At 42.3% G+C, this 27,737-nt stretch overlaps 1 protein-coding gene across 1 annotated transcript in view; it reads left to right on the top strand.

The window, feature by feature from the left end:
* The first annotated feature begins 7,735 nt into the window (after nt 1-7,735).
* NEDD9 (neural precursor cell expressed, developmentally down-regulated 9) overlaps nt 7,736-27,737 on the top strand; it is a 76,401-nt gene continuing 56,399 nt past the window's right edge. Inside the window, exon 1 of the mRNA XM_072853269.1 lies at nt 7,736-7,754. Coding sequence (XP_072709370.1) covers nt 7,752-7,754 — 3 coding nt within the window. The 5' untranslated portion in view covers nt 7,736-7,751. The remainder of the gene's footprint in view (nt 7,755-27,737) is intronic.

The following is a 27,737-nucleotide window of genomic DNA, read 5'->3' as shown; positions in this document are numbered from 1 at the left end:
GGAAGAGTGGGGCTCTGGGAGGCAGCTACGGGCATCGTTTCACCTCCCCAAGGCTCTGCTCTGCCGCCTGTGATTAATTCTTCACTTAAAATTAGGACACAGGGACTCCTGCTGATACATGCACTTCCAACAGGACAGCCAAAGCTTTATTTTCCTTTAGCTTTTGACTACACTACTTACTCTGCTTTTACATTAACTCATGTCTGCTTTGCCTGCTGTTCATTAGGCTCTTTATTACCTCCTGTTTCGTATGACTTACCTCCTCCTACCCCCACGCACACTTAAAGACTCGGTGGGTGGCAAACGTCATGCTTGCAGCGCTGAGGATGGGATAACGCGAGCCTGTAGATTTGCCCAGGAGCAAGTACGCGTATAGGTGTAATAATCTTCCCTAGGCAACTCATTCAGCAAGAGTACGGGTTTGAACCCTAGCAATGAGGCAAACCTCCAGCTTTTCCACTGCCAGGTTGTACCTCCCAAAGTGTGATGTGCCTGAACAGAGAAAGTGGCATGGCCTGGTGCACACTGAGCACTTACTGGTGCACGATTTGATCCCTATCAATCTCTTTAACATTGCTCCCTATTTGCAAATATGTTGTGAGAGGCCCAAAGCAACAGCTTATACCTGAAAGTTCATAAAACTGCAAAGTACAGAAGTGCATTTCAGAGCTTGCATCCATCCGTTGTAACTGCCCATGATGAATTTCCCAACATTTGCCTACTGCTCTGCAACAGAAGGGAAAAAAGCTGCCAAACGCTCCCAAGACTTAGCCCAGCTGGTTTTTTCTGAGCACTGAACTAGCATTACTTTACAATAGGCCCAGCATGGCTTGCTCAGGGAGCTGACAGAGCTCAGCCCGGGAGCCACAGAGCACGCTGTTTACAGAGCGTCGGCAGCGTTTGCTGTGCTACGCAGCACGAGGCTGCAATGTCCACATTCATCTGACATGGAAACACAAACTTCATCCACCCCCAGGAGCAAAAGGCTAGAAGAATTAATCCTTGGTTTTACTTCCTTCCTCTTGCTCACGTCAGGCAAGGCAGTTACCATCCTGGTACAACCTGTCCCCAGAACAAAGCACCTTGCATCAGCAGCATACATGCCGCCCACTGCTTTTTTTGTGGATTAATGAGGTTAAATAACACAGGCACCCACCAAAACTGCTCTCCTCCCTTGTCCAAGTGAAGCTCCACTGTAAGGGGAGTCCTATTGACCCAAGTAGCTTGTCTGCCATCATGCGTGCCACACGCAGCTGGTACTGCAGGGTTCTGCATCAGCCTGCTCACTTGTACCTCTCAGGAAGGCTGTGAAGGTCCAGGTCCCCGCTCCCACAATTCTCTCCACACAGAAAGAATACAGGTTGGAAGGACAACCGAGCATGGGTTTTAGACCAATATATATGTTTTAAATATGCATATATATATGCAATGTATATACACCCACACACATCAAACCTCCCTGCCACATCAGTCCGGCACTCCTAGCATCAAAAATTATTACAGATTAAAAGAATACTATAGCTACAAAGTCATGTACTCTGAATCCAGACTGTCCAAATAGCCTTTATATCTGCATCTCTTATCTTTAGTCTTCACCCATATGCGTTTTATCACATACTATTTTTCCATAAATCCCCTGCCTCATTCAGTGCCAATACTTTAAGTGTTAGTCAGGGGCTGTGTGCTAATAAGTATCCTGTCTCTATTTAATAAACCAGGCCCCTGCTTTATTTGTTGTAAACTCATAATGTGCTGCTGAAGTAGCGAATGCAGTTTGTTGAAAGAAATATCATGGTCTCTTGTACAAAAACAGTTTCCATAGTTTCAGATTGCATCCATAACATTTGCACAGTCCCTACAAAACGCCTATTACCTTATTTAACCCCAGGCTTTGAAAACAGATACTTCATATTCATCTACTTCCAATTAATTACACTGAAACATTTTTGATCTGCTCTGCTGAAATGGTAAGCATGCACAGCAGCAAGCAAAAGCAGAGGGCAATACTTAAATTAATCAAGTAGTATAAGAAAAATGTTATGTACAAGTAAGAAGGGTTTGGGATTTTCTCCTCTCAATTTCACAGTTCATTTTGACCTGAAAATAAATCTAGTTTTCAGTTAAGTGAGCCTGTGAGCAAAGTTGGGTCAAAGTCAGAAAATAGTTGTCAGCAAATATTATCAGAAATTCAAACATTTGGCTTTACTGTTTTCCAAAACAAAACTGTTTAAGAACACAGGTATCTAAATTTTTATATAAAAACCATGTTTTAAATGGAAATTAAAAGCAATATTTTGGATTGCATATTTCTCCCCCCCCAATAATTACGAAAGAAGTGGACTTCAGCTGAAAAGAGGTTTTAGAAATGTCTTTCCGCATCCATTGAGAAGCAGCTCAGATGAGATGCCTGCTGGCAGGTGCAGCACATCCTGCCCTGGATAATGCTGAATTAACTTTCTGTGCTTCTCTGCTCCTTCCAAAGTATCACCCCTCATCACTAGGCAGATGAACACTGCATGGACATCTACAACAGCAGCACTACCTGACGGACGAACATTAAAAATGACTATGTAGTTCAGGGCTGAGGAGGACATACAGTATATACCAGATAATGTATGGAGCCATGCAGCATGGAAAGGAAACAGAAAAGGAGTAACTACACTGAGTAATAAGAAGAAAAGTTTTATGATTTAAGCAACTTAACCTCAAGTAAAGGTCATACGGATGACCTTGACTTTGACATTGATTCATTTTTAAGAGTACCATTAGTATCATCAAAACACACCAATCAAACATTACTAGGTTGCTTCTAACATCACTTTCTTAATATTTTACAATAAATATACTGAAACAACAGATTCTCACTTGTGAAATGGGCTCTTGTGAGCAACATTCACACCTCTCTACTAGAGCTAGTGCAATAACCCATCATTATTCCCATTATGATCCTCCTCCCAGAGGACAAGACAGACGGCTTCCAGCAGGTTTGCAGCCTGTTGCAGAGAAAGGAAACGCAGCCCAGACCTCTGCTCCAAGCCCTGAAGAACAACCACCTCCAGGGTAATGCTCTTCAACCAGTTACCCTCCGGCTTGCTTAATAGATTGAGAGGTATTTATGGTTTAAGCATGGTGGTTAAAGTTGCAGTTCAGTTGCAGCCATCAGGTGAGGCCCATCCCATGCAGCCACAGCAGGAACAGCTCTTGGTTCAGGAACTGGGGCTGATTACAGCATCTGTGCCTGTGGTTTGACCCCAAAGCCATCAACCCATCCAGTCAAAGCCTGGCAGAGATGTGAACGCCTTTAAGCAGGATCTTCCAAGTGAGAAGCATCAGGCAATTCTCATTGCAGGTTACCTGGGAATTCTGGTACATTCCCTGTAGTTTAAATTACACGCACCTCTGCAGTCTCTCAGTTCCCACGCACTTTCTGAACAGCGAAATCAAACACCCATTAAGCAAGGTTTATGCCTCAGCCATCTATCCCTGCTCTTCGCCAACTTCTCCCAGCTCTCTTCACCCCTAGCTACTAACACTTTCCTCTCAATTTCTGCATCTAGACAGAAGAACTCTTCCAAGAGCTCTTCCCCTGCGATCAGAGCAGGTTAGATGGTTATTTCCAGCTACAACAGTGACTGTTTTCTGGGGTCCTGAAAATCCTGCCATCCAGAGTTGTCAAAGATGAGACCCTCCTGTGATGCAGAAAACATGGACTCTGTCCCCAATGCCACCACGGACCTTCTGCCCGGCTCTTGTACAAGTCACTTCAGGTCCTCAGACCAGTGCTTGCTCTCTCACTGTTACCTGCTCAGGTTGCAAGGACTGCCTGTGTAGCCTGTCCCTCAGACTGGTCTCCTAATTAGAAACTAATAACTTCCTGTAGTGCTTCATTTTTCAGTGCTAGAAGAGCAGATACCTGAAAGAGCAATTTTCAAAATACACTGGTGAAAATAATATAGCAAATAAAAGGGGAATTCAGCATCAAGCAGTAAATCTGTGAAGCAAAGGCACAGAGCATTTGTTCATTATGGAGCAAGAGGAGGGAAAAAAAAATGCCTTATGGCAGATCTGGAAGGCATGTGGGTTGTACCTTATTTTCTTTCCTCAGTGCTATGAAAGGGTTCAAAGTAAAATCATGCAGTATATAGAGCAGCAGTTAGCCCTTTCAGTACAATGTTGTCCTTCTTTAGAGGAGGGGGGCTTAAGATTTTATGTTTGCCTTTCTTCCTTAAACACAGCTGACAAGGATTTCTTTAGTGTTTTTATTTAAAAAAGGATTTTAATTGCATCTGTCTTTCCATCATTTTTTAGTACTCTGATATACCCTGGTAAACCACATGGATCATAGAAGGGTAATTTTGCTCTTGGTACCATTTGGCAAAACAAATGTTTTCTGTATGCCTCAGACTGTGCTACAGGAATGAATGTATTAATTGAAATGTAAGGGTAATAATCCCAAAGCACTCATTTGAGAAACCCTGTTTTACTTCTGGAGTGCTATTTGGTTGCCTAAGCTATGAAGTCAAGTGCTGGCTGAAAGCTCAAGTATCCGGCAGCCTTTGGTTCATGGGATTTAGCACGAGGTTGCCGCTGCCTAAGATGAAAGCAAGTAATGCAAGTCCCTTTGAGATTCTCTTAAGCAAGCAAGAGGGATGAATACTGTAGGCACTTCATAGGCAGGTTTCATGCCTCACTCTTGGGCAGCGGAAAAAAAACCCATACCAACAGATGAAATAACATGCCAACAGACTTCAGACTCTTACTTGATGCCCTTAGCAAAAGGCTTTATTCTGTGGTATGGACCCCTCAGCTAGCGACTCCCCCCAGCTATATGGTCCTTCTTGGGCTGAGTACGCACCAGCAGGTCAGTAACACATCTTGGGAAAGCGGGAGCATTGCTTGGATCAAATACCTTGCCTGTCCTGCCGTACTCAAAAGTTATCGCTTCAGAAACAGCTCAGCCAGCCTGAACTGCACTCTTGATCCACAACCAAAGGAACTGACAGTGGCATTACTGCAATGGCATAACTGCACCCTACAGCTGTGCCTGGAAGATTCCCCACACCTAGTCAAACCCAGCAGTGTCAGCACATCTCCCAGGTCACAGGAGAGACGCACACTCAGCAGGAACAAGAAATCCTGCGTGAGCTGTTCGACCCCATCACTCCCCTGATGGGAGACAAGGCAGGCACAGACTGCCCTTCCTCAAGGTCACACCTTGCAGAAAAGTTGGCCTGACAGGAAAACAGAGAGGGAAATAACGTTCCTGCGTAACGCTCTGAGAGGAAGGACCACAAGCAGTGCATGGCTCACCCCACAGGGGCTAGAGAGGAGGAAGAGGAGAGCAAAAGCAATTGCTAAAGCTTCTACAAAACAGAGTCCAGAGAGATGAACTAAGTAAGGCCAACACCGGAGGTCCTGCCGTGAGGCAGCACATACTGCTTTCATGAAAAGTCCCCCTGAAGTTGTCTCCCACCTGGCCAAACTCTTTGGCCCAGTGTCTGGTCACAGTTCTGGATGCATATTGAGCTAACACACTGGGCTTGGTGCAACAAGTCGCCTCTGGTCCCTGCATCCCTCAGGACACTTGCTGTATTTGACATACAGGAAAGTGTTTGATCCTGTTCTTTAAATCCCCTGCAGGTTGGATGAGGGGTGAGAAATTGGGTACAACATGTTGAACACATTTTAGAAGTCAAGGGGCAGGGGGGAATAAACAACAAGAAACACAACCAGCAGCTGGCTGCTATTCGCACACAAAAAGATAATTTCTTTTTCTTCCCTGGGAAGTGCTACTTCTGTGCTTAAGACCCAGACAGACAGGAAAAGTCCTTGCCAGGACATCAGTTTTCCTCATTTGTTTGGAGCAGAGAAAGGAGACTGCTGTGCAACCTTTACCAGCAGTCTCGCTGTCAGCTAAAGGACCCTACAGCTTACTCAGTGTCTTTGTTATAAATCTCTTTTGGTTGGGAGCGAAGCAGGTGTTAGTGCCATGATGTGAGCATATTTTAAGGCAGCAGTCATTTCTGCCTGCTTTTGTGCAGTTGTGTCCTCCATAATTTTTGGACAAGGCATTAATGTTGTCTAGAAGAATTTGGGGGCAGGGGGGAAGTCATGCCTCCTGGGTTCTTTACTACCAAGAGGATAGTGAAAGCATTTTGAAGGTCAGGAGCTGCTGTTGTACCTCAGAGACACACCCAGCCCCCCAACAAGTCAAGAGAAAACAGTCATTTGTGACAACCACTTTTCTGGATTTGGAAGTACAAATAGCAAAAGTTACTGAGCTCCTCAAAAAAAGTAAGTGTGCTCTGTTTCCAAGGCTTCCTTCAGATTGACTCTCCTGGCAAACGGAAAAGATCCCAAAGCCAAGTAATTCTACTCAACCTCTAGCTCATCCTGCGCGTCGCATGCTAGAAGGATTACGTTATGGCTTACTGCAGCCGTACCCGGAGCCTGTCTAAAACTTCACACCCTCCATGCATGGCATAAACTCTTCGCATATTCCTTTAACTCACAATTTTCTCACAAGCTTGCTCAGCTATTTCCTGACAACTCCCATGGGTTGTGTTGTTTTGTTTTTTTTCTGTGCAGCTCAGGTCTGTCTTTGAAAGATGAAGCGTCTCAGAAAATTCACACAGAGGAACTGGTTATCAGTGGACAGTCACCTATATACCTGAATGCTCAGGAGACAAAGTCCATGCACAATAGCAGTTTTTGTGTCCCTTATCAGGATAAGGGCAGGGCCTCAGCAATGTTATGTTTGGGTTACTCAAGACAACAAGCAGGTTTAAAAAACAAACAAAAATGACCTCTGAAAGCACAACTGGTCATTTTAAGGCTAGATTAATGATCTCCAGTACAGAGATCAACTCTTTTTTTTATGTTTGCATAATCCATATGGTGGTCTGGCTCTAGGCACTGTCCCAATACAAAGAGCAACAACAATTTTTTTTAAAAGACTAATCTATTCAAACTCATAAAATATTATTTTTTCAGTCCACAGTCATGGATTGGTTGTGCTTTGGTTTACCGGCTGCATTTCTCTCAAAACTTGTTCAGTGAAGCCCACAAAGTAGCTGATTTTACCCCCGAGTTGGTCTGTTTGACCTTTTGTTTCTCTGGCACAAAGCTGCAACATTAGGTTGCAGACCTGCAGATGAAGGAACGGCTCGAAAAAGCATTCCAGAGCTATTGAACAACTCTGGATATCAGCCTTCCTGATAAAGGCATTGGGAGCAGTAAAGTAAGGCCATGCAGCATGCATCAGTTTATGATACCTGCCAAAATTCCTTAGCCCTTAAAAGGGATATATAAAAAAAGGTCATGCTGCTGATTAAAAACACATATCGCTGACAGTGGCAAAGTTATTTAATCATATTTTAGAGAGAATCAGTTTTCCCCTGAGGTCAGTCTTGTGCATCATCAGGAGAGGCATGCAGGGAAACCCTGCACAGCGCAGAACTGTTTGAATTGGCAGGACGGTAAGTAAATGGAAAGACATTTTCCTCCTTTGTTCATCTCTGTTTCATTGACCTTTTCTTTCAGGAGAGGAAAAAAGCACTTGGGTCTATGAAGAAATATTTGGAACAAGGAAATCCTGCAAGTGAAAAGAAGTCCTACAATTGGGAAAGGCAAAAAACCAGCCAGTGTAACCACAATGCTGGATTTCCTATAGAGATAACCATCACCGATGCACAAAGCTCCTGTGTTCCTTCGATTAACATACTGTAGGTGGAAGCCAAAATCACTGGATAATGGTAAGTTTCACTTTCTACAAAAAAAAATGTTTTAATAGAAGCGTAACTGCCTTTCTTTTCAGTTCAGCAAGAAAATACTCTCTTTCTCAGAGGCTGACCAAACACCCACGTTGTTCAGGGGTCAGGCAGAGCGCTCCTTGTTGGGCTTGGTCGCAACCAGTCTTAGTGCCAAAGCCAGCAAGAGCTGGTATCCTGGGTAGGGAGAATGCTGCAAGTCTTGGTAGTAAATGTATCTTTACTGAACATATTGCCAGGAGGATTTTCTCCAGTGAAGAAGGGGGAGGCTTGTCTCTAGTAAAGGATGTTTCAAGGGATTGGTGCAGCCCGTTGGGGTACAGCCTCCAAGTACAAACACATGAGCAACTTTGGCCATCTCTCCATTAGAGGAGAACTTTTGAAGATTGCGCTGGTCACTTCTCATATTTAAGGGAAATTTCTAGATGTCAACAGGAAGAATTCAGCATCTCCTATGGACAGTCTAAGACATTTTAGGAGGCCTTGTACCCCACCACTCTGAAACCTTCACAAGTTCCTGACTTCACACTCCCCGTGTGCTGGTCCACAGCACCGTAGCAGCCGAGTTCCCATGCAGAGGACAATGCTATAGGTAAGGCAAGTAGGCTCAGGGCTGAGACAGTGAAAGACAAGGAGATAAGAATGCTGCTGACCTACATATTTATGAAGTATTTCTTCTCTCTATCAGCCTGGCTAATATGCAAATATATAGGCATGTCTGTGCATTACCATGCACCTACTCTCCAGCGTTTGAAGTCTAGATGGCCCTTGAGGCAAGAGTCACATCATGCAGAACAAAGCACATGTCAACACTAACTCCATGCCATAATAAACATTTTGTCAGTAATGAGACCAAATTGGAGCTGAACAAGAAGCTTAACTTTGCTCCTTAGCTTTCACCCCCAAAGAACAGTCTTAGAAGCTACATCCTTATACAGGCGATAGAAAAGATAAGGAAGCACATTTATGATGTAATTAAGTAAATCATGCTGACCTCCCAGTAATGAAACCATTTCTAATTATCCTGGAGTCTTCTTATCTTGTATGTGCTGCTTGAACACTTGTTTAAGGTGCTGCCAGGGTGCCTGTCATCAGTAGGACAAGGTTGCCAGTATAAACTTTGCAGCCGAAACCTGAAGACAGGCTTGCATACCTCTCTCTAGCACCACGTTCACCCTTGAGAAAACTACTTTAAAAGAAAACCACAGCACAATTTTGAAAGGGGTCTGGGTGAAAGAAATCAAACAAGAACTCAGAATCAATGATTTCATAAGCAACATAAAATAAAATTTCTTCACTTGTTACTGCTTTGAGAAAAGAAATGTTTTCCAACTTTCAACATCAAACAGCCCCAATGTAAGGTTGTTTTCTGGCTTGGTTTGATAGGGGACAGGAGGAATCTCAAAGTTTTTCTTGGAACCCCTTAAGATCCCAATTCCAACCTGCATCTCTTCATATTTTGCAGTGATTGTTTTAACAGAGGTCCTTTTCCAGAAGACATACTGGTTTAAGGTTTACTCCTCATCCTTCACTGCCTTCATTTTCCTCACCTTTTACTGTTGCCACTGTAAACGAAAGTCATGGGTCTTTATATCCCTTTTAAAGAAGATAAGTGCATAAATAACCACCAAAAATGTGCCCTGTGTAAGTCATGTCAGTTTTACAATTAAACATTTTCTCTTTCTCATGATGGGTTTTATTGAGGTATAAATCAAGACTAAAAGGCAATTTAGCACAGACAGGAATTTTATGGAGGGGGGTGCAGATCCCCTGGGCTCGTCTGGAAAATGAGAAACATACTCATAGATGATACATCTCGCCGGGTGCAAGATTCACAGGAGCTAGAGAGCACTCCGTCTAGACTGAGATTTAACTTTCTCATTTAAATCAAGTGAAAAAGGACTGTGTTGGATGCAATTGCATAAAACCTTTCTGTGATGGATTAAGGAGGTTTTTGCAAAGCCCAGTCACACTGAAGAAATTGTGCGGGCAGAATGGAGAGTTGCCAAATCACAGGGAGTAAGCAGGAACTGAAAGGTAGCAAGTGACTCCCTACGTTTAGCAAGGTTTTAGCTGTGCTCACTTACTTTCTTCCACTAAGCAGAAACTTTCCCTTCTGTCCTTTTACTAAGGCAGGTAGGTAGATGCTTGTGGCAGACTTTGCTTTCTTCCAGTCAGGACTCTCAGTTGCAGATCCTCCTCATTTCTCTCTAGGAAAGTATAAATTGAGGTCAAGTAAGAAACCTAGGCTTGCTTGCATCCGGAGCGTGCCTGGGAAGAGACAGCAGGATTCAGATATAGCTTTTTTTCTTACTCTCAGGAACTGACCAAAACCACCACCCTGCACGTGGGCCAAAGTGCCCAGCTAGAAGAGAGAAGGGAAGTCTCTGCCTTGCAGCACTGCCTGGCAGAGGTGAAGTACACATCTCATAGGCCACCAAAGAGAGGAACAGGATCACTCTATCTTCAATTAGTCAATGGAAAGGGGGCAATCACATTTGTCTCAGTGTCCACCCATGCAGACATCCCCTCCCACTATATCCCCCAACTCCATATTCAGGATTTACAGAAGAAAGCGGTGGTCCTTGGCTATCTTGCTAGCGCCACAGCGTTTTATTTCTCCAGCCAGCCGTGCACCCAAAAATCTGGGGCATTAGCATCCACCTCGCTTAACAAAGACAACTAGCCCAGGTTGTTCTCTCCACGGTCAACAGAAACTGGTATTAGACTGAATAAGATCTGGAGATACCTAGCTCTCAGTATCTCAGCTAGGCAGCATAAATTTCAACCTTCCTGCCCCGAGAAATATAATTTGTACCTAACACTAGTGCCTTACAATCAACAGCTGACTGAGCTCTGCCCATGCATCTTAGTGCTTGCATGGTAATGGGACAAGGGCAACATCTTGTCCTCTGTGTACAACCCAACCCATTTGGCAAAGCCATGCCCATGCCTGGATTCAGGGTAAACCCTCTTAGCTGCTCATTTGGAGGTAGGTAGCAGAAACAAGGCACAGCAGTTAGTAACAAGCTGAAACAAGTCTGCAGGCTCAGATGGCCCCCAAGCAAGTTATATTTGAATCAAGTACCTCCCTCTTGATGTGAAGCACCTTAAAGCACACAGCATTAATATTTTATCTTTATGAGCCTTCCACTGTCCCAGCACTGCCAGCTCACGATACATTTTCTGGAGCACAAGACTCAGAATACATTCTGGTTTCTACAGTGCCCTGCCAGCTCCCAGATTTTGCAAGAATCCCAGCATTCAATTATTTTTTGTTTAGAGAAAGTTATATATATTTTTTTTTGACTCAGCCCTCAGTGCTTTATCTGCTTCTGCAGTTCAGGCAATGAAGCTGAATGACCTGGTTTGTACAGGCAGCTGCATCACAACATGCCCTTCCTGGGGATGTCCTCATCCCAGTGTGTCATCGGGGATTTTCGCTGCACATCCCCTGATGCTTTGCACTACAGTAAACTGAACTGCTCTGTGACACTTGTCCAGTGATTCGCCCCCATCCCATGACCTCCTGCACAAGATCATCGGCTTCCAGCTGAACATATACACCCCGCCTAATTATTAGGGTTTCCAAACAATAGCTAATCACAGGTTTGGCTTCATCAGCAGGTTCGGAATCAGGCTTCGGTAGTATTGCCTGACCAAAGACTGGCAAGGGGAAAGGCCTCTTGCCAAGGCGGGAGGGCAACTGGGATTAATAACTGTATTAAAACCCACAAAGACAGACTGGGAGGGCTGGAAGAAGTCCATGTAAAGAGGGCGAGAGCTGACAAGAGCACACAGTACCTTTCAACCATCTGTTTTGTTTTGTACTTTAAAGGTACAGTAAAATGTATTTATACCTGATTCCTTAGTTTACAAGGAAAGCAAGTTGCCTTACAGGTTTTAAAAGTGGCCTCAGCTGAGCAGCAGTTCTCCCAGCCTGGATTTTGGGGATTACATATCAGTACAATAATACTTTCATTCATGGAGCCATAGCTTTCCATCTATAACCTCTGCCTCCAGTTGCCATTGATTGTTTATTTTCCTCTCCACTGAAATACAGAAAGATGAAGACCTGAAGTAGCAACTGCTTGAAATACACCCAGTTATAGAAATATTGTGTACAGAGCTTTAGGTCATTAAAAATTACCATGGAGAAATCTGGGTTTAGTGTCCAGTAAAGCAGCAAGAAAAACAGAGTACCTCATAATGGATCTTGAAGAAAAATAACCAAGTGCTTGGATTTTTTAATTTTATTTTTTCAAAGGAAAAAAAGCTTCAGACTGGATTAGAAGTGGAGGCAGAAAATATACAAACTTGTAACATGGATAAAGGGTTTTGTATGCTTTCCATTCGTTTCCCATCTGCTGTGCAAGTAGTTCATCAACACACATTGGCCATGGTTTATCTAAAGGAATCCTTCAGGGAAGCCTGGCCTTGAGAGCAGCTCCTGCATTTGCTGTTCTTCAATGCAGGAGTTAAGGCCTCAGGGACAACTCATAAGCGGGAAGTCTATTCCCTAAGAACCCTCATGTGATAGAGTAGTCCTCAGGAGATGCTGGCAGACAAAACAAAGCATGGAAAAAAGCCTAAGCCTGCTCTGTTTTACGCCTGCGTGCAACCCAGTAACTCCTGCACTGCAGCCAGGTACAAGTTTAAAGCCAACTTAGTCCTCTCTCTTTTCCAAGTATGACAAAGTGTAAGTGAGGCACATTTCAAGCTCTAGCCTACTGGAGAGTAACGAGAATCAGAGATACCGCTGAAGGAGACATTTAGCTGAAGTTTGGATTATGGATTAATGCATCCTTGACCAACTAGAGAAGGTATCACTGAGTTACAAGGACAAGTGCAGAAGGGAGAGCCCAGGGACCCAGATGATATCTTCATCAGCTGCTGAGTCACCAGGTATTTAAGGGCTGGGCTGTTCCAGCTTTGGTGACTCCTTGTACAAGTGTTTAATATTACCTTCCCCCATTAAAGACAGCCTCTCGTTGTTATGTTTCACTGTTGTGTATGGTTACCACAGTGTGTATGTGGATCACTAGGATTCACATAAGCAGCAGCTGAAGTAAAGGCTCTTTGCAGCAATACATAGCATTTTTTGGATGGCCATTTTACATAAACCCCTATTGCATGATCACCATTACTATTCTGTTGGAGAAGGGAAGATCCAGAATAGCAAACTAAATACAGATACATACAAAAGGACTGGAATAGAGCAGTGCTAACATTTAATGCTCAGAACCAACTTTTTCAGGTCCAGAAGCAGTCAGACACTGGGGGGAAGTCAGGGAGAAATCCTTTTTGCTTTTCTCGATTCTGATCTGGCTGAAGCTATTAGTGCTGAGTAGCATGAAGGGAAAACCAGAACAAAACAAAACCCCTTCCTTTCACAGTTTCTCTAACCTAATCCAAGCCAGAAATACTCAGATTTGCACAAGAAAGACCGATCTATAACATGCCCAGCAAAGAAAGAAGCTAAGTGCAGCGAGGCAGGCCACCCTGAAAGCCACCCGTGTGTGCGAGCAGGCCCATACAGGTTAATGGGGCCAGCCACAACACCTGCAGGCTAGGCTCAGACTCAGGGTAAACATTTGCCTTTCAAAACAAAAACAAATGAAAGGCTTTGGGTTGCCCCAAATGAACATACATATTGTCCTCTAGGAATTCTTCTGTTTTGTTGCCTTTTTTTTTTTTAAACTAACGAAGAGCACGCTAGAAGTGAAGGGGTTCTCTGAAAATACCTTAAAGCTTTATTTGCTTTAATCCTAAAGCAAGAGGATCTAGCATCTACTTAAGTCCCATGAATACGTGCAGCATTTCTTATCAGTAGCTTTAGAATGCCATTAAAGAACATAGATTCACCAGTCTGCCTACAAATGATAATGTCTTTACTTGCGCATAATGTCTGCTCATTTCCCAGAATATTTTTAAGGAGCCTTATTTCATTTTAGTCTTTTTCACCCTTCTCTCATTCATGACATTTCCTTATGCTCATGATTATTTATTTGGCATGGCATTTTGTTGTAACAGAACAGCCAAGCCCTGTGTGCATACATAGCACAGAATTTCCACTTTAAGAGACCTAGGTTTTGTAATTTATAGATGGCACAAAACCCCTAACTTAAAGAGCAAATAACTTTAAGCCTAGAAAAGTTGAGAAGTGTTATCTGTGCATGGCTTTTGGTCAGTCAAATCAAAGTCATATCATCACCTTCAGCTTTTGACAACTTTTGCACCTGACCCCAATTCCAACAGTACATCTTGAACCTCTCTCTGCTATTGAGCCTGAAAAAACCTCTTGACTACATGAAGCTGGCCTGCTCATGGGGACAGCAATGCCATCAGCAGTTGCACCCCAAGCCTGCTCAAGGGGAGACAGGAAACACATAAGGCAGCTTGTCTCAGGCTCTCTGCTTGAGAGCTTAGAGGCAGCCCCAGCTCCATAATTTTCCCCCAGACACCCCAAACTTCTCCCTGCCCTTGGCTGACTTTTTTCATGTTTGAACCCAAAATCATTTGCAACCAGCAGAAAGACTTACTCTTTTCACTGGGTTGCAGATCTTGCTTGCTGGTATGAACACACCATACTTGTCCAGGCCTTGTAGCAAACAGAGGCACAGCTTCCCTTCATCACACAAGCCAAGGAGGACAGCAGTAACGTGGGCCATTCCTGCCTGCCCACAGCTCTGCAAACCCTAGCAGCAGCTACTGACACCTGGAAAAGTAGCTAGTAGCTGCTTCCCTCCCTGCTAATGAAACATTTGAGCTACAGCTATTGTTTATTCAAGGACCTAATAAGAAATGACTGTGGCTATTTTGTACTTAACATCGTTAGTTAAACACAAATTGATTGCAGATGGAGAACAGCCATTGTGTTTTATTACCAATGATTTGTTTCCTGGCTTTTAAGGGCAGATATGGGTTGGCAGATCTGTTCCCTTAGGCTGTAGACACTGCAAGGTGTAGCCACGCTCTGTGTTTACGAGCTATTATCACAGCTCATCATTGGCTTTTTCAACTCCAGGCATGTCAGCAAGACTTAAAGGCTCTGTGTGAGGGAACACGAGAGGAGTTTAGTTTGTCTGCTATCAGCTAAAGATTGCTGACATACTTTAACTATCTCTTAATAGAAAAGCTATCCACCACAGGCAATCATGACTTGCTTTCAGCAGAAGACCTCAGCAGCCTTGAACAGAGACGAGCAAAAAGGAACCCAAATGGCCTTTATATGTTTTAAGTCTTTCAAGTGAAATGCAAAAGATAGCCCCAATCCGCAAAGTTTAATTCGGCTGGGTCATGCTGCTCCCCCTATGCTGTGCCAGACCAGACCTGTGGAACTACGCCTGCAATAACTGGGATGCAAGCTTGAACTCTGTCAGGCCCATCTTTCTGCATTAATACTGAAATGCATGCAAGATCCCACTCAAAATTTTCAGCTGGTGCCTATTAAAAATGAGACCAAGCTAATTAAAACAAGCAGTGGGTGTTCTATCAAGCAAATATCTTCAGAAATCTTTACTGGCTCCCAGAATGTAGTGGGAAACAGTACAAAATACCACTGCTGAAAGCCTCTCAGATTTCTTTGTCATCAGATTTCCTGGTTTTCTGGCTTCCCCTTTGCTCCTCAAATGACAGGTGCCCCAGGTTCACATCTGCAAGGTTCAGTGTACTCTTCGTTTACAAGGACTTTAGTAAATGACAGGACTGGTAGTGCCTTGTGGGACCTGATTCTCAGCATTTAACTATACTGTATATATACAGCTATTGTAAGAAGTGACTGGCAGATCTCTGTTACAGTGTGCTTTCACCATCTGACAGAGCTTCCCTACCCAGCCTGACAGCTGGAGTACACAGGAACCATCGTGTTTGATACAACTAACTGTCCATCTAATCCATGTGCTGGTTTTGATGTAAAACCAGCTGCCTTGCTAAGACACAAATAAACTAGCAGTTTCCCCAAAGGCAAACCTTCTCCCTAACCTCCATCAGTTCCAGGTCAGTTCATGCCTCAAGTCTGAAAATTTATAGCCCTTCCAGTGGCTTCTAACCCACGCCTACCATAAAGCCATCAAATACCTGCTGGTACCCAGGTTACCACTGGGACAGATAAACTCAACTGAAGCAGATTGATAGATCCTCCCTTCCAGACTCCCCATGGTCCACGTGACCAATCGCTACGCTGAACCTTGCCATCCATGCTCCCCATGACCATCCACGAAGCCATACTTTTATAAAGCCCGGAGGCGGCAAAAGTGCACTTACTTATTTCTTTACCTTTTTTCCTCAAACAGAAAGTTTAAGGGAAAATATTTTCAGAGTTACTGAGTCCAGTTGCAAAATGCTTTCCATAGTGCCATATATAGCAGCTGATGTAGTTAATGCCTGACATAGATTGCAATATTTTAAATACAAAGCTCAATGTTCTACTGACCCTCCCTAATGTTATGTTACATTTCAGTCCAGCATCTGATTGATGACCCAAATTCAGATCAAATTTGCAGCAGGTGATATGCAGGACATGTTTTCCAGCAAATCTAGTTAGCCCCACCAAATCCCCCAGATTTTTCTTTCACATGGCTACTTTCTATCCAGCACAATGGTGAATATCAAGTGCCATAACAGGAACTTTTTCTCATGTGAACCATTTGGTATTATTTCTCAATAATAAGCAGCATAAATAAATTCTTATTTCTCAAGACTAAAAAGTATATCTGATGTCACAATCTACACAATTTGGTACCATTAATGAATGTGTTAGCACTGCCTCCCATGTGAGCTTGTACAATAGTATGGCATTTGTTAGCTTGTTCAATACCATTACAATCAACTTGTAAATTCAGATTTCATGAGAGACAGTTTTTGCTCTTAAGCAGCAGGACTGCTGGCAGCATTGTGTATGTTGTTGTGTGCAGTTGTGTGTGGTGTTTCGTGCAATATCATCTGCAAGATTTTATTTTAGATCATCCCCCCTCCCCAAAATGTGACTAGACTCTCTAAGGGTGAGAATAGATTTTACAGTAGATGATTGTGACCTAAAACTTCATGGGGCCCCAAAATAAAATTCCATCTGTAGAGAAAGAATAAAGAATCAGCTGCAAATACAGTAAGATTAATGTATTAATCGTCTGCTGGCATGGCACACTCTGGGAAAGAGGCTAATTAAAAGGGATTTGTGGAAGGTCATCTAGGATTACCTTCTACTAAAAGCAGTGGCAAGACATCTGGGTTATCAGTGATTTTTGAAAGTTCTAATTAAGGTTCTAGAAAACAGAAATTGTACCAAGAAACTGAGTCCTCCAACTTCATCTACACTGGAAATATGCTCTTCATATTAGTTTTGCAAGCATTTATGGCTTTAGGAAACCTGGAGGACCAAAGACTGGGGCTCTATTGTCTCTATAACCTAAATCCTCTTCCCATAAACTATCAGTGTAATGACTTCCATTTACACCAGTGACGGGTGGAACATGGCCTGATGAGGGAAGGTAGTAAAGTCCTGCTGATTTTATCAGCTGAAGCATGTGATACACAGGACCTGTTTCCCAGCAAATTAAACTATCAGACAAATTAGGGACCTGAAATCCCAGCTCTGCCCTTCTGACGGCAGCAGCTATGAATTTTGCCCAAAACACACGGTCTCAAGGTTTTAAAAAGAAAACTAGAGAGTGAGTCTGAGGGCACCTCCTTTTCCATCTCTCGTCCATTTGGAGACACTGCTGTGCACTTCAGAAACAGATGTTTCATACACCTGGTTTTACCGGCTACCAAGAAAAGCTAGCTCTTTCCTTGCATACGGGGAAGGAAAGAGTTCACTTACAAAACATCTCTATGCATGATCAAAATTGCGTCTAACAACAAAGAGACAGATGCAGATATACATGTTTTCAGAAGCAGGTGTCCTTCAGAGTGCCATCTGTAAGAAGAGATACAGACTGTGTCACTGAGGGGGAAGCCTCCTGTGAAAAGAGCTCGGGTGCTCCCTCGAGCCAGTCTTGGTCAATCACAAGTGATAGTGTCCACGCAGGAAAGCTGCGTTCAACACTTCGGACCCCCACTGGGCCTCCCACCTTGGCTTCAGAGCAAAAGAAGCTGCATTGTCAGGGCCACCCGAGCCCGCGTTCCAGCTGAGGAGCAGCGAGGGGTGGTACAGAAGAGTAAATTCAACAGCTAATCCGTACAGAAAACACAAACTGTCATGATAGAGTCTCCTGTTTGGAAATGGAAGTGTCTTACATCCCTGAGCTAGAAAGAGTAGAAAACCTTCCTTACAGAAGCAGCAAGAAACAAGACAAAGAACCCTTTTTCTTTGCTCAGTAACAGCCAGGAGGAGAGATACTTCATGGGTTTGTAATGCCCTGAGAGAGCAAAAGTAGCTTCATGCACAGATGTGGTTTGGTAAGATGAATGATGATGTGCATTTAATTTATATTTTGAATTACCGAAGGATGATGACTAGAGACGGTCATCAGCCATGAAGTTCAGATCCAGGTCTGAAACAGCTCCAAACATTTCAGAGCACAGGGTCATGGGGATGGCATTTGGGTCATTGGAGACAAAATGGTCAGCTACACAATTTAGCTCTGGAACCATCCCTGAATTTGTCTGGATTCATGGTCTTGGCTTGGGCCCATTAGCGGTAACAACTGTGAGAGAAAGCACAAGCGAGGAAGAAAAGATAAAATAATGGCATAAATTCCAGTAGCTCCTGGAAAAAATACATTTGACCTTTATTATCTACTAACTTCTAACCCTGACACTTAGCTCTGGGTTTTGCTCTTAAAATATTATCCCTGGCAGAATGGAGTCCGAAGAGAAAATAGACTCTGGAAAAAGTGTGAGACTCTGGGGAGACAGTTATTTACTGGCAGTTTCACAACCGCCCCTGCACTTCTAATGAAATTTCATTTGTCAAATTCAGTGCAACTTGGTGACAAGCCAAGCTTATTCTGCCTGCCTTTTAGCTTAGAAACATCCTTTTGGTCTCCTGCTCCCAAGCATGCCTTTATTTCATTTGAGAAAAAAGGAGTTGCAGCTTGTAGTTAAAAAGCCAGTCTCAAGCTCTCATGGACACGATTTCTTATTTTAATATGAAAAAGGAGTTAAAATTTTGAACTGGTGTTAACACCATGCGTAATAAAACACGCTCCTCACCAGCAGTACTTCAAAGGGAAATACATTCAGCTTTGGCAAAAACCCCCCACAACTGGTTGTGATTTTATATGGACTCACCACTGTCTGGGATGAGGCCACCTAACAGGAGTCTGGACTCAGCATCCTTCCAACGTAGGATGAAATCCCTAGCTTCTAAAGGGGGGAATGGATCTTACTTCTTATTGATGTTTTTTAATATGTGAGGCCTGGTTTGTGTACATAGCTTGCGTTACATTCCAGTGGTGGGTAAAACAGCTGAGCTATTTTGACGTCTCCTGGTTAAAATACTACTTTAAGCCTGTTGAAAGTTTTTGCATGTTTAGGTCTTAGGGTAGAGTTGTCAACAGAAATAGTCACAGGTTTTGTTTGGGTTTATAGAAAAGGAGAATTAAAAAAAAAAGAGTTAGCACAAACAAACTGATCACACTTCCCCCATTGTTCAGGAAAAAAAGAAGAAAAAAAAGACAGTGATTTATTTTAGACAGCCTGAATAGCGGGAGACAGAGAGCTGAAATATAGCAAGGAAATTGCCACCCTAAACAAGTTCCTTTGAGCCATTTGATGATTTTTTTTTCTTTCTGCCTGAGTTATGAGTCCTTGGAATGCACATACCATTGATTTGCTTGGTAATTTGCACAAACAGCTCTTCCTGAGGTCCTAAAGCCACTGTATATCCCAGAGTGGAAATATTAACATGATATAGAGAAATTGAGTCTGATTGCTTGCCAGAGTCAGGCTACCTAACCTTGTAAATGGACATAAGCAGCTCTGGCTTCTCCCATGATCAAAAAGCATATCCATCCTGCGACTAAAATACATGTGCTGCCACACAAACAACAGTGAACATGAAGATATATACACCCACCTGCCCTTTACTGAAGCTTGAAACTTCTGTTCTAAACTGCCCAAATTCTCATGGAAGCATCATCAGTGTGGTATCAAACACCTCCTGGTTGCACATCAGGTGGCGTGACCATCCTCTATGACATAGGGCCCCTTCTTCTTCTTGACAGAAATGCTGTTTGTGCAATGAGCTATTTTCTTTTAGTAAGGAGGTTTGTTTGCATTTCCCTCTAAAATATAAATGTAAACAATATAAATATAAACAAACATAAATAGTCAAACACCACAGTTTGATGGGATGAGATTTGTGTGGGCGGTTTAGGTGTCTAATTGCCATGTTCTGCACGAAGACTGTGGTTTGCACCCCGAGAGCCCAGACCTCAGCCTGCAGACACTGAACCCCATTTTCTCTTTCATTCAGCTCCAAACTGCTTTGTGCCTAATGCATGTTGAATACTGGTCCTACAGCAGGCTTGTTCATGACAACCACCCAAAACTCACGCCCAAGAGGAGGCTACAAGGACTATGCCTCTCTCGCACCAAGAGGCCCATTGGCTAAAGCTTATTTCTGAGATACCAGAAGTGAGAGCTCAAACATTTCTTTGCCTGCTGTGAAGCAGGCACTTGATGCTGGTTTCCCAAACTCCTAGGAAGCCACCTTAGCCACTGTGTTACATGTTGTCCAGGAGTGGTCCTCCCACTGTTTCACTAGATGGACTTACTTCACTCTGCTCCCACACCTAAACTGGGACAGAGATAATGCAATGCAGAAAGTGAGAGGGTAGCTTGGTAAGCCAGCAAGCTGGACGCTCACCTGGGATGTGGAAGCTGGGCATCAAGCTGCCTTTCAGCAAACATTCAATTACATCAGAGACGCCCACCAAGTCTCAGCAGGGAGTCAGAGACCCAAACCTTAGGACCCCTCTTCTTTCAGCCAGTTCATCTTCTTTCAGCCAGTTCTTTGCCCACAGAGTGGGCAAACTCCCTTCGAACTCTTTCTCTAATACCTTGCCAGTCTCAGAGGCCACTGTGATTGGCGTTGCTCACAGCCTCCATCCTGGGGATGTACTGCCAGCATCCTCTCATCTCCATGTCTACCTCCTCTTACAGTGGCACGGTTCTCATACAGAGGGTCTGCTCTTACCTTTCGGGGTCCACGGTGGGCACCTTGATTTCTAGCAGTAGTGGATTAAGTTCAGTGACTCGCACAGCTCAGCCTCCTGTTTAATTTGAATTATTCTTAGAAAACTGGGGCTGAAAGAGACCGCATGAGCCCATCTAATACCATTTATTTGCCCAGAGGCAGGGTCTGATATCCCTAGGCTAACCCCAACATATGTTTATCTAACATGCTCTGGAAAGAATATGAGAAAGGAGAGCCCATAACCTCATTCAGATACCTGCTTCAGTACTTTATACTCCCAGAATTCATCTTTTTTGTCTTCTAACTAACTTCAAAGATAGTCAACTAACTAATGTTTGCTTCAAATTTGTTTTCTTCCTCTCCCACCACGTAGGAAAGAAAATATTGACTTGATCTAGAAATACTGAAATTCAATTTCAAAATTAAATCTTCCCATTGAAGCTAGTAGTTAGTAGACAATTTTGCAAAGAAAAATAGAAGGGAATTGCTAAAAAAAGTCATCTCTTAATGCTGTGTCATTGTGTATGGGGCTTCCTTTTGGAGCTTTGCTGTGGATGTGGCAGCTCTTTGTTTATTTTGAAGGGATAAGTTAAGCAGTCACTCAAGGATGGGTAGGAAAAGCCTGAGGCTGGAGATTACCATGTAGCTTTCTAATTAGACAGGAATGAAAATAGGTCTAAATCCATTGAGTATACAAAATATGTTTGCATACTCAGTAATTGATAATAATTATGGTTCCCTATAACAACAGCAAATGTCTAGCTGTTATTTTGTAACCTAAGGCAAATGAGTAGGGCATTTGTTTTACTTAGGCTGACAAAACTTGTAAAAGAGGCCCCCACAATGACATTCCAGAGCACAAGGAGAGCTGTCATTTTATCTGCTGGCTGGTAAAAAAAATACATGATTTCATAATGTTATCCTACTGAATAGCTGACGACTCGCACATCTCGCTTGCTGGAAGAATCCAAGGAACTAAACATTAGCCAAACAGTCTAACTCGATCCTACCTCAGCGCAGTATAAATAGTCATGTACACCAGCAGCAACAGAAGAACGAGCTTATTCTTGAGAAGCCCATGGAAAAGTCTGACCCTCATTTCCTTACACAGAAGAAATCACATAAAAGCAATCAAGCTGAGATTCAAAATACTTGAATACAGACACAAACTATATGATGAACATGTGTTAACTGTCAGCCAAAAAGTACCTAAAAATCCATCCTAGTTATCTAGGGAGGGAATAGGAAAAAACATGTGGACATTTTTTATAATGGATGATTGTTAAATGCTGACCTTTTTTGTTGGGCTCTGATTTTAACGGTCAGAACTCGATTATGCAGGAAGAGGAGAGATATTCAGCTGCACAAATAGAACTTATGCAAAAGCGCTACCAAACCCACAAGTCCAGTTAAGACGTAGAGAAGAAGACATTTGCAATAACATGTATGTTGAAAGCATTACAGCAACCACGCCTATTCCCTTGTGTTTAGTTCTGAAAGTCAGCTACCAATGCAGCCTCTGTAAATATGCAACAGGACAAAATAGCACTTCAGGAACCAGTACACTCTGGTAAACTTGGCAAACTGATTCTTAAATCGATCTACAAAATGTCTATCTGTATGTGTGTGCACCTGTGGCTGGTGTGTGTGTGCCTGGTTTCCTAAGGAAATGAAAGCTTAAGGGATAACACTCTGTGTGTATGCATGTATGCATTTCTTAGAAAACTTCAGCATGTGTGTGGATGACCATTTATCTGAACTTACGAAACTCACGACTCTTGAATTCCAGGGAGCCAAGGCCGGTAGCTCATCCAGAGTCTCGCCCAGTGAGATGAAATTCCAAATTGCCTGTGAAGTCCTTGATGTACTTTGCAAAAGGAGATGATCTATGTGCACATAGGAGTACCCCTGCACACTTCATGAGCCAGCTTCTTTCTGCACTTTTAGTATTTGGGATTAAACTTTGGCAACAGATGTGGTTTGCAGGTCTGGGAGATATTTAATTTATGGGCATTCTCAAAGCAAACTGCTCAGATTTCCAAAGATTTGGAAGATTCATATGTATTTAAAAATACTTTATTGCATTTCTGTGGATGAGTTCCAGATACTATGGTGTCCTGCAAATGCTTCTAGCTACCTCCTTTATGGCAGCCTGGATTTTAGATGAGGTCTTATTCACAATAGGCAAAGGTCCTTTATGGCACTATCTGAGAGAGCAAGAACTATTTTGCTAGGTAGTGGGACACGGCCTTAATCTTGTTTTGCTAATGTGAATTAATAAACTGTTTCAGCTGTAACCAAAGCTATGACAAGTAATAAACATGATGTTTTAGTCTTCTAGTGGATGGTGTTTACAGTGATGGACACTCATAAATAGATTGGTCTAGAGGAATGAGTGGTGCTAGCAGTCCAAGTGCTCCCTGGAAGAGGGAGAAGTAGATCAAGAGCTTACATTTCTGAAAGGGTGTAGAACATTTAAAAAAAAAAAAAAAAAAGGAGGAAAAGGAGGAAAACCCCCAGATATTATACAGGTTTTATTCTCTCTCATTTAAAAATGCAGGAAAATATTTTAAAAAGGTTAGAAGGAAAAGGGAATAAAACAGTCTTTCACACTTCTATACTCTTTTCACAACTGGAAATGGGGTACTTCCTCAGACTTAGAAACCCCACAGTTTCACCCCCCTTTTATGCATGAGAGAAAAATGAGAGAAATCAGGTTGAAATACCCCAAAATACAAGCATGTTGTTTCTCTTCCCAGAAACGAAATAATTAAATTGAAATAAAGGTCATCTGGCTTTGTTTTAAAATCTCTGCCAGCAAAACTTAAACAATTTCATATAGAAAAGCATGGGGTTTTTTTTTTCAATCTGCCTCAGTATTGTTACCTGCAGTATACATATCATTTTGAATACACAGAACTTATTTGCCATTGTGTCACTATCCTCAGGATACTATGTTCATTTGATTTCATATACCAACAATGTGATACGCTGCAGTCACTAGCTAGGCTGTCATAAGGAGCTATGTGAATGCTATTTCCCACCCTATCTGCCTGCATTTTCAATATAAGGGGACAACATTAGTAGGAAAATACAATATATAGATAGATATATTATAACATATAGATATATATAAATACAAGATACAGCATGGAGCAGAAGGAAAAGAAGCATTTTTCCCCATTCTCTTAAAGGCTTCCTTCGATAGTGAAGTAGGAAATAGATAATTTGTGTAAGGTTAATTTAGCTCATAGAAAAATATCTTAAGATATACAAGGTTAAACAGTTTTGTGTCCTAAAGTAGCAGCCATTTATAAATCTGCATAGAGGAACAACACAATATAGATACATTCCCCAAACTGTGTACCAGTTGGATATGAGTGGTTCACGTTCCAGGAGAAATGAAGGCTTGCTATTCAAAAAACACCTGCAGAGGCAAGGGGAATTCCCAAGTTCCTTAATACTCGTTTTTTGCTAGGTGAATTGCAATTCTAAAATACTTTTTGAAGAAGCATGAGAAGGTAGGGAACAATGACTTTCAGCAAACAAATCCTTAGCTTTAAAGAAAACCTACAGAGGGAAAATGGTGACCAACTTGACGTTTCCAGATCTTCCTTTATTCTATCACCCAGAAGGAGATCAGGTTAAATTTCTCCACATCCATTTACTGCTTTTTAGATGCTGAACTAGAATGATGGAAAGATTCATAGGTGCAACTTTCAGAAAGGGGGCAAGGGGGACAATTTTTTCTCAGTAGCCACCCAGAAGCCCATTCCATCAAGGACTAGAGACAGCTTCAGACCAGAAACAGCAGTGTAAACTCCATCTAACTTTTGTCCTTTTGCAGAGGACTAGCAATAACTGCAGAAGCCAAAGATCTAAACGGAAGTAGAAGGGAAAAGAAAGAGAAGTTTGTTGCTTGAATCTCTAAGTAGAGGCAACTGAAAGGTGGGAAGCAGGGTGCACTACAGTTCTGGTATCTATTGCAATCTAGTAGAAAGACACTGGACCTTAATGCAGTTCAAATGAACAGAATAGTCAGTCATGGATACTCTGAAAGTAGAGGCCATTTCACACAGCCATTTCTAAAGGCCAGATCCTTGGTTAGTGAAGATGTGTGTTGATTTATTCAAATCAGTGGTACTACGATGATTTGCACTGAGCCAAAGGACAAGCCTCAAATTTTAATGCTCACCCTTCAGTCTGCATTTGACACCAAGGGCGGCTTTATTTATATTTCAGATAAATCAAGTTTTAGGAGTTGTTGAAAAAAAACCCAAGAATTTTTAGCTATTTCTTTTCCTCACTCAGGAGGATATCTTTTAAGTTGGTATCTCCAAATCAACCTTTCAATAATCAATGTAATATGGCATAAAATAGGAAATAGATATGTCAAATTGATTTCACATCCTTTTATTTGAGGTGCTTGCTGCAAAATTACATACCATATTAATCAACACAGGTGCTTGAGTCAGACTTGGTTATTCTTTCTCAACCAGAATATTTACTTCTCCATTGGACTTGTAAAAGAAGATAGACAATTTAAGATGAATTATTATTACCCAATATGCGTGAAGAAAGGAAATACCAGTGCTTTGAATGAAGCATGCAGTCAGTACTTACTGTGTTAAGGTACATTTATTGTATTTAAAAAGCAGGGGGATGTTTTACCATATTAGTTGTAAACAGGATAAACTGCAAAATTAGTGTCTTTACACTTGGATATAATTTGCCCATGTGCAGACATTTTAATATTCATTATCAATTAGAAACTAGATTACTGAAAGCAGGAATCCTTTTTAGAAGGTACAGAATCAAGTATTTTGTTATTCTGACTGAAAACACCTCAGCTGATGAGTAGCATCATTGAAATCAGATATGATACTTCACAAATAAAGTAGAATACCCCCTAGAGAGAGTTTTAATAATCTGGCCTATGTAAGACTTCTATAAGAGCTACTGCATGCATCATCACTTAGATATTTACATGCCAGACTGGTAGGAACAATTTGAAATTTAAGCCTTTAGAAAATATTCAGAGACAAGAATGACCTGGGAGCAGATCGTGAACGTGCTGTTCAAGGGGAAGAGCATCCAGTTCCCCTGGCAGCCTTTGTTCCACATGAAATAAATTACACTATTAGCAGAACAAAACATTGCTAAACGTATGTAGAATCAGGTGGACTTCAAACTGTTAGAACCACTTACTAGAGTGCAAAAATGGAATGACACTGCTGGCTTGGTGGAAAGGTCAGGGACATTTTCATCTGTATTTGGTATTCTTTGAACTTAGAGAATTATATTAGAGAGAAAAGAGGCGCTTGCATGCTAGCGCATCAAACTGCCTCGCTGTTAAACTGGGGGCCTGGCACATTAACCACAAGATCCACCCATGAGCAAGAGCCCCCTTGAAACTCTTTCACTGTTCCAGGAAGAAGCTGCACAGTTGCAGAATGGGGCTGTAAATACTAGATTAGATATAACTATTGCATACTGCCATGGGTAGTTTTGGAAGATGCACTGTGAAAATTCAACTAATGCAAGCTTTTAGAAACTTTCCGTTGCTGAATGTTATGAACAGTTCAGCAGACCTGAGGCTATGTTTGAATAAAAAAAATGAGCTGGAGAATGTATCTAGTTCCTCTGGGTTAGTGCAAGCATGCCCTGAGCTAACCCTTTGCTTTTGCAGTCCCCACACTAATGTGCCTGTCTTGACTCAACTTTATTTTTTTCAATATGGGCTGAAATTTTGCAGTAACATCTTCTCCATGTAAAATGTTGCCTTCTGTTAGAAGGGTGAGAAGATACCTGAGATCCACCAGCAATTACTGTCTCTTAAGTCACTGCATGTGGTCTCCAGCCCTACCAGGAGAACGATGAGCTGTTTAGGTCAGAAGCCATTTTGACATTGTTGTGCACCCCATTAAAACCCCAGACAAAATCAAGACCAAAAGCAAATAATTGTGAAGCCCATGTTTCGCACTCATGCCAGATTTATGGAAAAAAGAACTCAACCTATGTATGATGATTATGCTCTGAACATTTTCTTTTGAGAAAAAGAGAAGCCACTTCAGCATAAATGTGATGGTCTGGAAGATTATTAAAATGTAATGCATATAACTGGTCTAGTTATTTTAATACCAACTTTCCTTGAAATGAAATAATGATTTGTAGCCAGGTGGTGGTTTTATGGAAGGGTCACTTTTTTTCATTATGGGGTTGGAGACAGGGAATTATGCAATAATTTAAAGAGCTTGTCCTTAAAGATCAGTTTACTAATTGGTTGGCCAAATATTTCCTTAAAACTTCTTTTTGGTAGCAGTTTAAAACTATGATTTTGAGGGATTTTTTATTATAAAGCTCATTTTTTTTGTTCTCTAAAGGAGAAGAAAGATGGAGACATGATTTCAGTGCTAGCAGTAAAGAACTCCATGCTGAGTATGTTCAGCAGTTCCAGTTCTGTCAAATGTGGTGCAGCTGCAGACTTACCACAGAGCATCAGTAGGCATTGACCCTCTGGCCAACAGCAGTGGGTATGGCAAATGCTCCCAGGATGTGGGTGGATGTTTTAATTGCAAAGCTGTGCGCATCTCCCAGTCACATCAGGGCTATCCTCAGCACCTAGCACAAGAGGTGTCCACTGCTTGCCAGTGAGTGGAGGAATGTCATTAATGTGGTGAGCCCTTTTTCTTCTCAATTTATTAGCAAATCTATCAGGAAGGAAGACAGAGAGCCTTTGGTCCTCATGCATAAAGACCCACGGACTGCTGAGCTCCCAGCAAAGAGTGTATCCCTCCCTGAAGATACAAATGCACTGATGATGAACC

This window comes from Ciconia boyciana, chromosome 2 (assembly GCF_034638445.1).
Source record: "Ciconia boyciana chromosome 2, ASM3463844v1, whole genome shotgun sequence".
Lineage (NCBI taxonomy): Eukaryota > Metazoa > Chordata > Aves > Ciconiiformes > Ciconiidae > Ciconia > Ciconia boyciana.
This window is presented reverse-complemented; position numbering and strand designations above follow the sequence as displayed.